The 15,759-nt window shown below is 38.3% G+C and overlaps 1 protein-coding gene across 4 annotated transcripts in view; it reads right to left on the reverse strand.

Annotated features, from left to right (window-relative positions):
• Positions 1-15,759, reverse strand: part of PHAF1 (phagosome assembly factor 1) — a 36,566-nt gene that overhangs the window by 1,341 nt on the left and 19,466 nt on the right. For 2 of the 4 annotated variants that reach the window (XM_036390272.2, XM_036390273.2), the window contains 10 exons: positions 13,875-13,972; positions 12,203-12,315; positions 10,097-10,230; positions 9,400-9,483; positions 8,622-8,704; positions 7,815-7,858; positions 5,824-5,867; positions 4,397-4,455; positions 2,781-2,853; positions 280-2,355 (listed from right to left, as the gene is read on the reverse strand). In XM_036390272.2, coding sequence (XP_036246165.1) covers positions 2,266-2,355; positions 2,781-2,853; positions 4,397-4,455; positions 5,824-5,867; positions 7,815-7,858; positions 8,622-8,704; positions 9,400-9,483; positions 10,097-10,230; positions 12,203-12,315; positions 13,875-13,972 — 822 coding nt within the window. In that variant the 3' untranslated portion in view covers positions 280-2,265. Of the gene's footprint in view, positions 1-279; positions 2,356-2,780; positions 2,854-4,396; positions 4,456-5,823; positions 5,868-7,814; positions 7,859-8,621; positions 8,705-9,399; positions 9,484-10,096; positions 10,231-12,202; positions 12,316-13,874; positions 13,973-15,759 lie in introns of those variants that run through there. The other 2 variants (XR_008508582.1, XR_004980977.2) reach the window with 2 other exon arrangements.

The raw sequence follows: 15,759 nt of genomic DNA on the forward strand, positions 1-15,759 counted from the left end.
CCCTCTTTGAGGCTCAATTGATTTCCATGATCCCCAAGGGCCCACAGGAGCATAACAATCTAATTTCTGAACACAATGCAGAGCCCACGGTGCTATCAACCACAGTTTAAAGACTTCTCCACTTCAGGGCAAAACCTTACAAAATACTTTAATGTATATCTTTCAAGTTATGTTAGTTACTGTTTCTTTGGAGAACATGCTGAACTGGCTATAAAGCCACTATACACTAGTCAGGTACTTCTAATACAATAGCTGAAAAACAGTAAAAAAACAAATTAATTGATAAGAAAACAAAAAGCAAGAACATCCATGATTTTATTACAAAAACACCCAGCAACTGTATTTAACACAAAAACAGTAACTGAGAGTCTCTTTTTATTTTTCTTTCAGTGTACATGCTCATTATTATTCCATTTAATTTACAGAAGGGCTATGTAAAATGAAATTAAAATTAGAGAGGAAACAAAAAGGAAGATTGAGGCATAGAATTTTCTTAGCAAGCAACGATCACAGGAGACAGCACAGATTGAACAGGGATTCAACAGGAGTGACACCTAGGGATAAAGGTAAACAGTAACTTTTTCCTTATCCATTAGATTCTCCGTGGGGCTTTTTTGTTTGTTTTAGCAAAACGGTTTAGAGTATCACAGTATACAGGAAGACTAAATGGCAAAGAACGTCTCACACACACACACACACACACACACATTTATCCCTGCTACTGGTCCAGGATCCCAAACTTCAGTTAACATTCGATTTCCTATCTCTCATTCATTGATAAACTATACAGGATTACACTGTACATGGAGTTAAAATTACAAAAATGTCATATTTACAAAAATCTGTACACACATAGTAAAACTCACAAAATTGTCATCTATGTATCACAAGTTGCGACACCAAAATATTAAAAATGGGATAAAATTATACATTTCTCTTGTCCATTTTTAAAAAGGGTTCATTATTTCAAAGACAGACCACCTATTTTCTCCCAAATAAGACTGGTAAGAGAACTAGAAACCTAAAGTATCCTCCTGGGATAAAATGTCGCGAGCAGCATCTCCCAACTAGAAAGAAGCCTCTATCCTGTCTGCTGGGGTGGGGTGTGCAGTTAGCATCTATGTACAGAAATGGTGAAACTACAACGAGGATGTCTTTGGCTAAACCTTTGGCATAAATTAAAATCATACATCAAAAGTTACAGAAAAGGTTATCTCGGTGATGGCGGAATTCCAGAATTTCTTTCTGAGATACCATTATATACAGCTTTTCTTTCTCTGAGGAAGTAGAGGAGGAATAAAGGATTTTGGAACAGAGGCAAATGAGGCAACATTATTTCTTCGTTAAATTTTTCACTAGTATGAAAAATTGTATCAAATCTTTTCATTAAAACATAATTCAATCATAGAAATAACCCCTTCCAGAATTTTTTTTTCTTTCGAAATTGCATATGAAAAAAATTAGTAAACCAGCCATGACAGAAAAAAATTGTATCAGCATATCAAGTACATATTAGTGCAGGAAGGTGGATAAATTTGATCCACTGTATAAATAAGCTTTATGCGCAGTGTACATTAAATAACCACCACACCCCACTCACACCCAGTACACAGATGCTCCTCAGTGAAGATAAACGTTTATCAAGTAATTAAAGTGTATGTAGTGCAAATGTTACAACCAAGTATTATGCACATGCTACTTGCTTGGTTTAAAGTTACACAAAGATGTGGTGCCTGAAATCATGGACATATATACATCCTTGTCACACTTGGTACAATGTCCTAAGCCACAGAAATACCGAGGTGTTTAGATCTATATATATATACACACACGTTTTCTTAAAATGTGACCACCACATCAATACAGTAACACAAACAGACTAAAATCAATACCTGCTTCCAGATGCTCCAAGGCTCAGAAAGTTTGTGCTTCTAATTCTTGCAGTCATTACGTGCCCCTCTTCCATTTCCCCCTTCTGCCAGCTGAGAAGGAGGGACAGTCTCTTCACGTCTGTGCTGCATAGGATGAGGGCAACGGAGAGGAATAAATGACGGCACAGGCACCTAAGCTGCTTTCCTCCAGCAACAGTTCCATGCCCCATGATGAAGGGTTGAGAGAAATTTCCTCTCCACACCACTCCAGGGTGGAAAGGCTTATTGAAAAAAAAAAAATCATAACGTGCTTTCCATATTATAAGTGGCAGCAAATCAAGGCACGCTGTACTAATTCTGTAGCATTGAGATTAGCTGACTTTGCAGGGGATGCTCACTGGGGAAGGTCCGACGTTCTCAACTGGCTGCTGGGCCGTGTGGGGCCATACAGAGTAACAGAAGCTATGTGATTATTCTGCATCACCTGCAAAAGCACAGCAGGGAAAAGGGAAATTAAACTAAGTGCTACAATCCACAGAAAATCAGAAGTATTAAAATGGTGAATACAGAAGTGATCTGCCTGAAGAAAGAAATCCCAATAACAAACGACAGCAACAAGCTCTTGGCTAGTTCCTAAAAACAGTCTCTTGGATTTCCATGACACAACACCATCTGCTCCACCCAGCCATGTGAATGTATCTCCTGCTAGCATGAGTTCCAGGTGACAAACTTGAAGTTTCAGCTTCAACATACAAATGTACAACCTCAGAGAAGAGGTTGCAAAGTTTCCCTATACTAAAATTATACCACTACCAAGCACTGGCCTTTACTGCAATAGGAAGCCACTCATAGTAATAGCAAACTCATCTTCCCATGCTCAGACAAAAATAAAAAAGTTTTTTTCCTAACCTCAAAGATCATTCGCTGCAGTCCAAAGCAAAAGGTTGACCCAAATGGGTTAGTGTTGTTTGGAGATGATGACCTAAACAGAAAAGAGGGGAAGAAATTTTAAAATTTCTGAGGATCAGGAACATCTTAAGGAGGAATAACTACATACACATAAGGTGAATTACAGCATCTTTATCATGGCTTTCATCAAAAGAAAGTACTTCTACATTATGCAACACCATTGCTAGACTCCAAGTGAGCCAAAGGAAACTCTGATGCCACAGAGCCATTAATAACACTTGGTGATAAAGAAAAAAAAAAGCCACTAGTGACCTCTACAGGAAAACTCTCCTGCACTTAACTTGAACAGGAAGAACCCTAAAAAAACCCCAGATACACAGGAAGAGAGAAGCACCATGTTACTACACATTATTTTTGTGCAAGATCCTTCCCTTTGTGTCTCAACCTCCACCATATATATTTACTATATATAGTCTATTATTTATATTAACTAGATACTGTCTATTAATCAACTGGATTTAGCATATTAAGAAGATTAACCTATATGATGCTGAAATAGAATAATCCAAGTTTGATTAAATAGCATTTTTCAAGATCTATGTACGACTTCCTCCCAGTTATTTCTGGTATTTTTGGATTGCACATTGACAATTTCTGTTGATTGCAATGAATTTGAGATTACAGCCAAAAAAAACCCTAATGAATATTTACCTTTTGTCCTTTCTTGTAAACTGGTCAGTTTTTCAAATTGCATGTCTGAGCCATTTGAGATGTGCTCAGTAAAGCGCTCTCTGGTTGAACTACTCTCTACAACACAGATGGAAGAAATAGAAGGGCTCTATGTCATCACTGTTTCACCTTAGCTTTATTTCATTCACATGGCTTCTGCTCTAATCATCTCACTGGCATAACACAGGAGTAAAGGGGAACAAAGGGCACAATGAGTAAGGGGGGGAGAAAGGAAAAAAAATCAAAGTCAAAATCATGTGAAAGTCTGACAAGAATACATTAATTTATCTGAAATTGCTGTGGTATTTGCACAGTACCCATCACTTACACTTGTCCTGAGATAAAAATCATGGTTTCACATCATAAAATGATAACTCTGCAAACAGATAATGCCCATTTAACCCAGTAGCCACCTCAATGCAGAAACACAGGAAATTTAAGGGCTATTCTATCTTCAGTCAGCCTAGAGGAACTGCAGAACTACATATGTTCATAAAAGACAAGCTTCTTCAGACAGACTGCTGTTGCACATGTTATGTGCATACATACTGTGCTGTACAATGTCATGTTATTGAAATACTTTATAGAAAGGATAAAAAACCTCCGCTATTTATTACTTATAAAGAAAAAGACTTTTTAGTGCACTGTTCGCTCTGAGATCTTCTCTGGATTTTGCATTTCAAGGAATTTTGGAAATGCTTTCACTCAGCATGTCAGTTTATTTCCTTTGAGAGTAGCTATCTCGTTAGTGGCCAAAAAAACCCTGGAACTTTAACCAGCAAAGTACAGTGGTAACCAGTACAAAAGTAACCAGTGCCATAAACACTCTTCCTCACCCTCCGTTGTGAACCCAGTCCTTGCCAAGTAAAATAAAGAGAGATTTTTACCTGTGAAGTACCACTGGCTTCTCTACAGGGTGCCCCAGTAGATCCTGAATACTGTCCCACTGTAAATACATCAATGAATTTCTGTTAAAATGAGGCACAAGAAAACTCTTCTTTTTACTTTTTATCTAGGAAGAGTGCATGCACATTTGTTAGTGACAAACCTATTTGTCAAATAAACTTGAGGTATTTACAGAAGTATTTTGTGACTGGAGCTATATTCAGTAATGGAACTATCCACTGCTAGGGCTAGTAAACTATCTTAAGGTATATTCTTATTTTTGTCTAAAAATAGTTTGGAACTAGAATTTTTAATATAAAAATTTCTATTGGTCTTATGGATAAAGTGTTGCTGGAAAGTCTTGTGGCATTTTAGGGGCACCTCAGAGAGCAAAGCAGCTGTGGGAAACTTCAACAAAATATCCTCTTACATACCTTTGCAGAGAGGAAAAATAGCCCCACTGCTACCTCTCCCATAGGTCTTTCCTTGATTTAAGCAACAATATTGGAGAAGAGGAAAGCTGCACTATTTAATGACTGGGAAGTGTCCAACAGTTTTCCTCACTTGAACCAGACTACAAGAAGTTGCAGTTTCACACACAAGACTGAAATAAGTCAAAGCACTGAAGGGAGTAAGTTAATTCAAGTCAAAAAGCATAGAATGGTATCTTCTGGAGTCAGATTGCTGACTCCAGTTTTTCTTCCCAGTATGGGAGCCAAAATTCACCAAGGAAAGCCTTCATTTGGCACCCCAGGAACCAAGAGAGCAGCAGTGACCCTGGCTGAATGTTGACTGCAGGGACACTGATGAACAGTTTTTGAGAAGTTTTTCAACTTAATGCAGCTGTCAAATATGCAGCAGCACCTGCCCAGCTGGGAAGTTCATTTAGGTGGAAAGGCTGTGGAGCATTCAAGGAGTCTGCTGTCATCAGGAGATGTCACACTGGCAGTGACATTTCTGGCTGCTCCCTAAGAAACATCCCATTACTGGTGCCCTTCAGAAGAAAGTGGAAGAGCACTGGACTCTCCTGTTCAATAGTCCATGTCGTCAGGAGCTACGCTTAGTACAACAGCTCTCTGAGAATTTTGTTTAGGAACACGTCTCCAGTTAACATTCAGCCACCACTGCTGTTGTTTTCCCCTATCACTTATTTCACTATTTCTAGCTGCAGCTGTGCTAAAATGCAAGCTATGCCATAATGTAGTAATTTAGTTTACTTCAAGAGTGTTATTACAAATGAATTCAATCATTTAACATACCAAAATATTTAAAACACAAGATACACACTAACTTTTGGCCTTCTACTACTCCACTTTAAAACAGCATGATACCACTGCTGTAATTTCTTTGAAGTGTGTTGTAAAGTTGGCATGAATCATTTAGATGGTTTAAAAAAGTCAGAAAAACACTCAGTTCTGCACAGGCTTACCTTGCTGTATGTTGTACATGTTTCTGTCTGTGAATCAGCACTATCTAGAAAACAAAAACCAGAGGAGCTTTTATAGCTTAAGCTTGAACAGTCCCCTATATAACCCTTTATTTTAGCATGTTAATTCAGATGGCAGGAGACACAGGAGCATTAGATCAGGTAATACACAAATTTATCAGCATTCACACTAGCAATCAGAATTGTCAGTAACACTGACTAAATGCCAGTTAAGGTGATAAAGCAAACCTCCCTATTTACAGCAGGTCCCAACTTTAAGACTATAAAAGCTTAAGCTTTAATCTTAGATGGAAGAACACCACTGTAGAAGAAACCCCAACTCTTTGCACTAAGCTAACAGGCCTAGCACAGCCACTGCAGGAGGTAACAAGATGTGCCACTCATTAATTCCAAAACACTCCACTGCACTTGGAAGGAAAGCTGGCTAAAAGTGACATCTGGAGACTCAGGAGCTGGCAGGCCTGAGATCAGTGAAAACATCACTCTTCCACAATCAAGAGGACAGAGAGCTTGAGAATCACAGCCTACCTATTAAAAAATAAAAGGACAGCATTGCATCTAAAATTACAGCCTTTAAACAGAAAGTGTTTGCTGGTGGTTTCAAATACTGTCATACATATCTTACATACACATATTTGGGTACTCCTAAATACTGAAAGCACATTCCCAAAGCAGTGGGAATGGACCTAGACATTAAAATGTCAAACAGAGCTTTAAGTCAAGTTAAAGACCATTTGCTCTTCTGTATTTTTCCCTCTCTAAACATGCTCTCTTTGTGCTGAGAGTTCAGTGCCTGTGCAACTTGAACTCTGGCTCTTAATTTATCATCTGAACTTGAAGTACAAAAGGGAACTAATAAAACTGCATCAGGCACTGCCACCAGAGGGAAGAAGATAGGCTCTTCAAAACTGTTATAACATCTGTTCACAACTTGTTGCATGTCCTGGACATAAGCTAGAGGCCAGAAAAGCTGGTTAGAAATGCCAAATAAACAAAAAACCAAACACATTAAGAATAAATTCATAATGCTACTTGAGGTAAATAAAATTAATCCCAAATTAATGCTTTGAAGTACAGTAACCTAAGGGAAAATAATTTTAAAAGCAAGGATGTTCATGCTCATTTTCTTGGCTGAAGTACAAATCAAGTTCCATATACACAAGCCTGTATACACAAAGATTGTTTTTCCAGGTTTTTAATCCTCCATATGCTCAAACTGCTGTGACAGCCACAGGAGGACTGCACCTCACACAGCAAGCAAAGTGCTTGCAGTAAATACCAATCAGAATGAGGAAAACATCCCTGGCCAAAACCTAGGCAGCATCTGGTATTCCCTGGATAATCCAAATACCTTCCCAGTACACATTTTTTCTTATGTTGAAGAAGTCTACATCAATCACTGTGATCTTCAGACAGGGTTCCCCTACTTTGCTGAGATTAGTTACTGCACAGAGCTGGGAATATCTTAGTACCTTGCCAAATCAGCACTACTGATTATAGAGTTATTTTTTTATAGATTTATTTTCAGGTGAACACAGACATACTTTGTCTGTAGCACACAGAGCCAACATATCTGGATGTTTATTTTCATTCCCAAATAAACCAGATTATATTAAATACCAGTGGACTGGACAGATGAGCTCAGACTAACACTGCCTTACAGATTTTGAGCCTCTAGGTACAAGGTAATTGATTTTAGCAGAGCAGCAGCGTTACAGGATATTGTGATGTTGCAGCTAAATATTTGCATGATCCAAGTAAGTGAAGAGGTAGTGTAAGTAAAATCAGAGAACTGCTACCTTGCCCTGAAGCGTCTTTTCCACTTAAATAGAAACCTAATCCCAAAACTTCTTCTCTGTCTCAGTGACTGTCACTGTTAGCATCCTCTGATAATGAAGGACAATTAGAGACTGATCCCAGCTCCCCTTGGAGCATTCTGTGCCCCTGCAGCAGGACAGCAGGGAAATGCTCACCTCTCTTAATGACGAGTGGAATCTTGAACTCACAGCGATGGTAACTAGAAAGTGAAAATTGTAAAAGCTATTAGAGAACAGAGAAGCCAAGAAACTGCACAGCCACAGACTTAGAGCTCTTAATAATCCCTTTCATGAAAAGTCATATCAATAAGAAAATGAAAGTGATGATCTGTGATACCAGATTAAGTTCTCAGTTAGATTTTCTACATCAAAAAAGGCAGCAGCCTGGGAATGTCCTAATGCAATTCTTTAGAGGACACAAGAAGTCCTTCAGCATCAATTACTCTATTGTTACACAGCGGATGGAGAAATATTTAGCTATGAAACAGCACTATAGATTTCTCTGTCATTAACTGCTTTAATCAGACATCCAATCACTAACTCATACTCCTCCTCTAACGAGTTTACACTTAGAAAGTACTGAAAATATGTTCAGAAGATGAGATTTTTAAATCACTAATTGAAATCATGTTAGGAAGGAAACAGAAATGTAGCTACCAGAAAATGGGCACTCTGGCTAATACATAATTTTCCTCTATCAAGAGTTTGCACATCACACCTGGATCAAGACCTACCTTACCTCATTCACTGCTTTAAGACATACTTGCCAGTATATATAAATAAATTTAATAGTAAAAAGAAAACACAACTAAAAAATGTTACTAATGATGTCTGCAACCTCCACAGGTTACTAGATACAATATATTTTCTAAGTCTCTTTGATGTAATTCTATAAAGAGAATGTAAGATTTCCTTTTCAGTTGTTTTAATGTACTCTTTCATAGATAAGTTCTGTACACTCACATGTTAAAGTTGTAATGACCAGGATAATTTGTATGCAGGACAAATTTCTTCACCTTGTGAGTGTTTGCATCAAAGAGAATATCCTGTTGAAGACAAAAAACAAGATGAAGCAATTTGGGTAGGAAGGGGCGTTCCCTAAACTAACCTGAGATTACTTAAAATAGCCCCTGTATAGAGTGACATACATTTATCTCACTGAAACTGAATCAAATTATGAAAAGTAGTATTTGAAAATAAGACTATTTGTAAATTCAAATAACACATTTCCTCCAGCACTCAATTACAACTGCAGCTTCATTTGTTAATGTTTGGCAAGTTTTCTGAGGAGGTCCTGTTTTTCTGCTTATTATTTACAGTAATGTAAACTAAAGCAGAACAGCTGCAAGCAGAAAAATGAAGATGTAACTACACCCCACAGCTCAGCAAGCTTTCACAACTGATGCTATGGCACACTTGCCTCAGTTCTGTGGGACAGGGGCATGGATCTCAGGAATAAGAACTAGTTACCTATGCATCAGGTACTACAGAAAAAGGAGAAAACCTAAGAGGCTGACAGAGTGCAAAGAGCCCTCCATCCACTGGTGGAGATAAAGTGCTGCTGATTAAATTTGTAAGGGTTAAAGGAAAGTCAAGTGAAGCTTTTCATATCCAGAGATTCCTAAGGCAGCAATCGAGTTTTGCAGCCTCTCATTTCCCACAGCCTTTAGCCTCCTGAAAGGATTGCTGTGTAACTAAAGCAGAAGTTTACATGAATTGTTTAGGGAAGCTTTCCACTCACCACTCCAAGTGTGAAATAATTGAAGAAGTAGTCATTGCACTTTGATGGGACCTGCTTATGGGGCGAGGGCGAATGGATTTTCATCTGCAAGAAATACACTTTTCAGATGCATGCAATAGTGCTTAAAGATGAATGCCTTTAATAACAACTCTACATTCAAACAAATTGCTATAATCTCATTTGAAGCCTTTGTTCAACTAAGGAAGATACTGTGCTTTATGACAGGACCATCACCTGCTTGCAGCAGGCACAGCGACACATCAGCTTTTTCAGTTATCATAATTAAAGGGCTTACTTACATTATGCTGTGTAAAAATGTTAGGAAAAGATCAAAGTATATGCTGAGATTACTTTACATACATTATAAGTGGGAAAAAAAATAGGCAGCACACACTTGCTAAGGCACATTTGGGATACAAAAGCACTCCCATTTGTAACTATTCTTAATCCAGTTAACATTACACAATTTGATTTTTAAAATAAATTTAAACAGATTTGCATCAATTTAGATTTTAAAAAAGCTTCTTAAAACCTATTACATAATGGTTCAGCCTGGTCTATCATGTCAAGCAATATGCTGAGCACTTGTAATTTGTGCTACATGGCAGTTCAACTTCACTGACCTTGCCAAACACGAGCACTATGATGAGACTGAGATACCAATGAACAAAGCCTGTGCCTGAATGAATTCCCTCACCTTGTCTTCAGACTTGTAGAAGACTTTGTGTGGAGAGCCCAAGGTGCTGAGCACATCCTGGCAGGAATCACCGAAGTACACGCAGCGCTCGAATACCCGCATCTTGGCATCAGCTAAAACACCTGGGCCACAGCCTGAGGAATGGAAAACAGCTCTACTTGCATCCTTGCTGATCACAGAATACATCACTAAATCAACACCAAAAGGTTAGCACCATTCCTCTATTTATCATAAACCAAACAGCTGCATTCCTCACAATTTAACCATTTACTTTGCAACAGTGTAAATATTTCTTATCAGAGCAGTGCATGTGCTGATTGTTGCATGGCTCCCCATTTCCACCTCCAATTTCAGCCATACTACCTTTCCTTCCTTGCCATTCACATGGACATGACTTGATTTCCCAGCCCATCTCAATTTGATCAGCTGGCTATTAGCAGTAAATACAGGAATTATTTCTATCCCTAGAATATTCTACTTTAGCTAGAGATTTATCTCCAGCTAAAAACATCAAGTGCATGAAGTGAAATCCCTCACCCACATTAACTGTATCACAAAACACACATTCTTTACTCAAGATTCCCATAACTTACTAAATCAACAGCAAGTATATCCCTGTGCAAACAACATTAAAGCAGATCTTATTGAATAGCCATTACACAGATGAATTGCTGATAAATGTTACCAGATGTGAGGAAATGGAAAGATGCTGCAGTTTGTGAGCCCACTTGCTTTCAGGAATGCAACATCTTACATTTACAAGAACGCAAGGACACATATGCAGCAGTTACTGCAAAGCACAGGATGTGCTCTAAATACACACTTAGCTTTGCTCACTATGCATTATTTATGTAGCTAGTTACCCACTAAAATAAATCAGAAAAATCCAATTCACTCATCCTTGATTTCTTAAGCAACAGTAACTGCAAATTAATACACAAGCAGAAAAACTTGAGCTAGAACAGGTGTGTAATATATTTTACAAGAGTTTCTACAAGTTTTGCAACATAAGAACAGCACGTGTCCAGATTGCCTCTCTGCAAGTTTGTCTGAACATCAGTGATATTTTAATAATTATTTTATTAATTGACAACATTTCCTTTAAACTGCATGCATATACATTTTTAACAAAACTTGACACTGTAAGTGTCCAGTTTCTCAAAATCATTTACATAATTATGATGCTATAGCTAACTCCTTCCCCAGTACATGAGGCTATATGTTCTCTGCACTAGACAGCTCTACCTTATCTTCCTCTGTAATAAGAGAAGCAAAGTAAGTTGAAAATATCTGCTCCTTTTTTATTCTTCATCTATAATTTTCTTTTTTCAACTTTTGCATATTGTGGGTGTTTTCCAAATGTTTCCTCAATATACATAGAGCTAGCAATCAGGACAGGTGAAAAGCTGAGCCTCCTAATGAAAATTGTTAAAAATTGTTTTTCTTAAAAACATTGTCAAGTCTCAAGTTACAGTAACTGAACAAGATTCCTTTGCAGCTGTTAAATCTGCCCTAATTTCTAAGCACCCTCCCATCTCTGAAAGCACATAAAAAAGAGAGACTCATCAGCCTCTCTTCACTTTCAGCACTGTCTCCCACAGTAAATGAAAACAGAACTGAATGGGAAGTGCAGTTTAATGCTGCAGCATTAATGTAGTCACTTGCTAGCATTTTTAAAAGCCTTCCAGATTTAATCACAAAAATATCAACACCATACAGCTCCCTGGAATGTCAGAAAAAGCACACATACACAAGGTTTCTTGGTTTGTCATGGGTTTTTTTAGTGATGTACTGGGAACAGTGATGTGTTTTCTTCTACATACATCTGGAGACAAATTCAATTTCTGCAAACATATTCTAAGGACTTGGAACATGTGAGGCCTCCAGTTCCCAGTAATTTCTCCAGGGTTAGGAAAACGCAGCATTGAGCAGGTTCATCTTCAAAAGGATTTCACTGGGTTTTGTTCCAATAATTCAAAGCAAGGTAGATAGAACACTTTGAAATCCCTTACTAGATCATCCCAAATAACCTGTGCTTAATTTACACTGGTTTACCCCTTTCCCTGAGGGGAACAAGCACTGCAATGTTCTGAGTTTCTCCAATACCTGCAGTGAGTAGGCGAAGCCGTAAACCTGAGGGTCCAGTTCCATCACGCAGAACATCAACGTTCTCAGCATACACATTCCCAAGGAAACAGCTGAGAGGCATCAAGGGAGCCCTGAAACCAATCAAACAAAATGTGCACCGGATTTGCTTCACCTTCAAATTTTCCTCTAACAAGCTGGTACCAGTTCACTGGAACAGAGCACATTAATTTTGACAAAGCCGCATGTAACTGAGACTTAAAAGTTGTATTAAACAGAAGGGTCAGAAAGTGTGGGGGAAAAGGAAGAGGAACAAGATAGCACTCAAATGCAAGGTCTTTACCATTGATGAAAAAAACAGCAAGTTTCAAAGACTCCAGGAATTAAGGAATTATAGAAACTGTACCTAGCCTTTGGATATTGCCTATGAGGAAATGTCAGCTCAGATTTCTCTCATGGAAAATGAAATTGTGGAGTGTTTAGAGCTAACTAAATTCTTAACTAGGCATATCACCCAAATGCAGCAAAAGAGCTTTCTCTGTGATGCTCCCACTGCTCTTTGGAAGGTACTTCATAGCCCAGAACATGAAATCAGTTTGTGCAGGTACACCCAAGACAACTGTCCTTTACTGGGGAAGTTTTCAATTTAATTCAACACCAATATTATTTTAGAAAATAATCACAGTCCCAAGTGAAATATTTTTAATGGAAAGCCTATTTTCTGTGTATCAGCCTGTATGTGCTCCCTAAAATTCCTTGTTCTTATGCTCCTCCTCTGGGTGAATGACAAGCTAGAAGTTGGGCTTTGAGCTCTCTCTCACACACACAACAGAGCCCATGCAACAATCAGTGCTTTCACTAAAGCTCACCATGTCACAGATGGGCACAGACAACAGCACTTTTCTCAAGTGCACTTATTTCTAATTAAGAGACAATGTCTGCATAAACTAAGCTCCCTCCCTTCTGAGCAGTAATCCAAGGATGTGTTTATCTCCTGGCCTTAAAACTCAGCTGTCTCTGAGAAAAATATCCTCTTATCACTTGGGGTATTTCTAAGATTAGGTATCTTGGAATCCTAGAATGATTTGGGTTGGAAAGGACCTTAAAGAACACCAAATTTTAGCCCCTCTGCCATGGGCAGAGACTCCTTCCACTAGGCCAGGTTGCTCAAAGCCCCATCCAGCCTGGCCTTTAAGGTAATAAGCTCAGTCAGGTATCTGCAAATCATTGAACATATGGCAGATTACGTATATGGCATATTTTATTAGTTTTGTTTAGCAAGAGAGTTTAAGACCCTTGATAGGGTCCTCCCATGACACACATATTCTCAATATCCTACAACCTTACAGACTGCCTACACCAAGTCTGATTTGCTTAGGAAGAGGTCATCAGCACAAACAAAATCTAGAGGAAGAACAGCCTTAACATGTGTTACTAAACCCACAATGTTCCTTCCTTTAATTCATTTTCAGGTCAATTGAACTTGCCTACTACAGCTGAACCGAGCTCATTTTACAGCAACATAAATCAAACCAACATTTGATTATAAGGGCTGAGGACAACACCTACAGAAATCTAAAGTATCTAAAGGCATTCTGAAGATCCAAAGTGAACTAAAAAAAATATACTATTCTATTTAGCAATGGCAAAGCACTAAATAAGTGATGGAAAGAGCAGGAGCAGCTGCACATACTTGGTGTCCTGCAGGCTGTTCCCGTTGTAGATGTACATGCGTTTCACAGTCGCGCCGTGCGGGATTTGCAGAGAGGCCAGACCATGGGCAAAGTTAGGCTGGGGAAACACAAAATCACTCTTGTTATACACCACAGCAGACACTTCAGCTTCAGAAGACACTTTCAGACACTTCAGGTCAGAAATTGCTTTAGAGATGCTGTATATGCTTACCAATTCAAGCAAGTCTGCAGCAAAAGACAAGGGAGCAAAATAACAGAAAACCCAACCTTCTAGGTGGTGTTTCTATTCCACCACTCCTGGATTCCTGAACTGGGGTGAAACACTCAGCATGTTTATTCATCAAAAGATGCCACTAGTCTGACAATTAGTCACTGTGTGAACTGAGAATTCAAGTTTTTCCTTGGTTTGATCATGGGCAGCTAGCAATTTCCAAGTATTTGTACTGATACACTGTATTTAAGGTCTAAAAAGTCATCTGTCTTAAAGGAAAACTTCCTTTTTTTGTCTCCCACTGCATTAATTTCTGCCTTTTAACATTTTTGGTGGTTTCCAAGATGCCTTATATGATGAACAGAAACTTGTTCATTAAATAGATTTTCCACTCTTATCCCCACATTCTTACACCCAGGGATTTGAGTGCTCTCATTAAATAGAAAGCATGTTAAGGAAGTCAGATTGACTCTTACTGTACTAGAAGAAGGAATTTCTTTCAATTCTGAATGTGACAGGACATTCAAGACCAATAACATACTTTGTTGTCACCAGACAGAAAAAAACCCTTTGTCACAAGCAGTCAACAAAAACAAGATGCACAATATGCAAACTATTACCTGGTCTACTTTAGCAGGCATCACATAAGGTAAACACACACACAAAAAATTCTTAGGAAAAACATTAACCTAGAACAATAACTTTCAGTGCTGTAGATATTAAGAAAGGAACCTCCATTACTTAGCAAATCTAGAGAAGTCCCGATTTCAATTCTCATCCTGAATTTGCCTGGAACATTAATACCTTTTGCTTCTTAAAGCAGTCAGACTTCAGATTACTGAAGTGAGCAAAGGTTTTTGTGTTCTCACCTGCAGCTTGTTTCCAGCTATACAATAAACTCCTAAGTTTTCTTCATAGTTTTTCCATTTCCATAAGCAGAAGATTACACTACTTTGCAAAGTAGCTTAGCATTCCTATACGATCTTCCCTGAACTTGACAGATTTTGACAGATTCAAATTTGACTTCACTCTGCAATCTTTTCTAATGTTCCTCTCTAAAAACTTCCACAAAGACTTGTCTTCCCTGTGGACTGTTTCATACTGCTATGTTTTCAAAACAATCCTACTTTTACCTGTTCCTGGGGAGACTTTGGCATTACACTCTTTGCAAATAACATTTTACTAACCTCACTAGAGCAACTGAATGAGACACTTGGAGAATGTAAAATTACTTTCTGCACTGTTCCATCAGTTTGATTTTAACATCTTTTAGATAGTCCTGCAAGGAGCAGGGAGTTGGTCTCAATGATGCCCCTACAGGTTCCTTCCAACTTGAAATATTTTATGATCTTTTCAAATCTTTGGTGAAACAATTGACTTCCTCAGTAGTTTGGCTATTTCATTCACCAATGCCCTGGGAACTCTTGCATGAAAAGAAGAGTTTGTTGGGGCATTCTTTTTGTTTGCCTTATTAGGCTTCTATTCACCTTCCAATCTGAAACCCAACTGACCTTCACCACTGCTGAACAATAACTTCCCCTGGTTACCCCCTGTGACATGTCAACCACAACCACTAAAGCACTAAGCTGTGACAAAGAACATGTGTCATCATGTGGGTTGATTTCTTCTTTGTTTTGGCTCTTTATATGCTCCTTTATTTTAATGCTTTTTAA

The sequence above is a fragment of the Molothrus ater genome, chromosome 12 (genome assembly GCF_012460135.2).
Source record: "Molothrus ater isolate BHLD 08-10-18 breed brown headed cowbird chromosome 12, BPBGC_Mater_1.1, whole genome shotgun sequence".
Lineage (NCBI taxonomy): Eukaryota > Metazoa > Chordata > Aves > Passeriformes > Icteridae > Molothrus > Molothrus ater.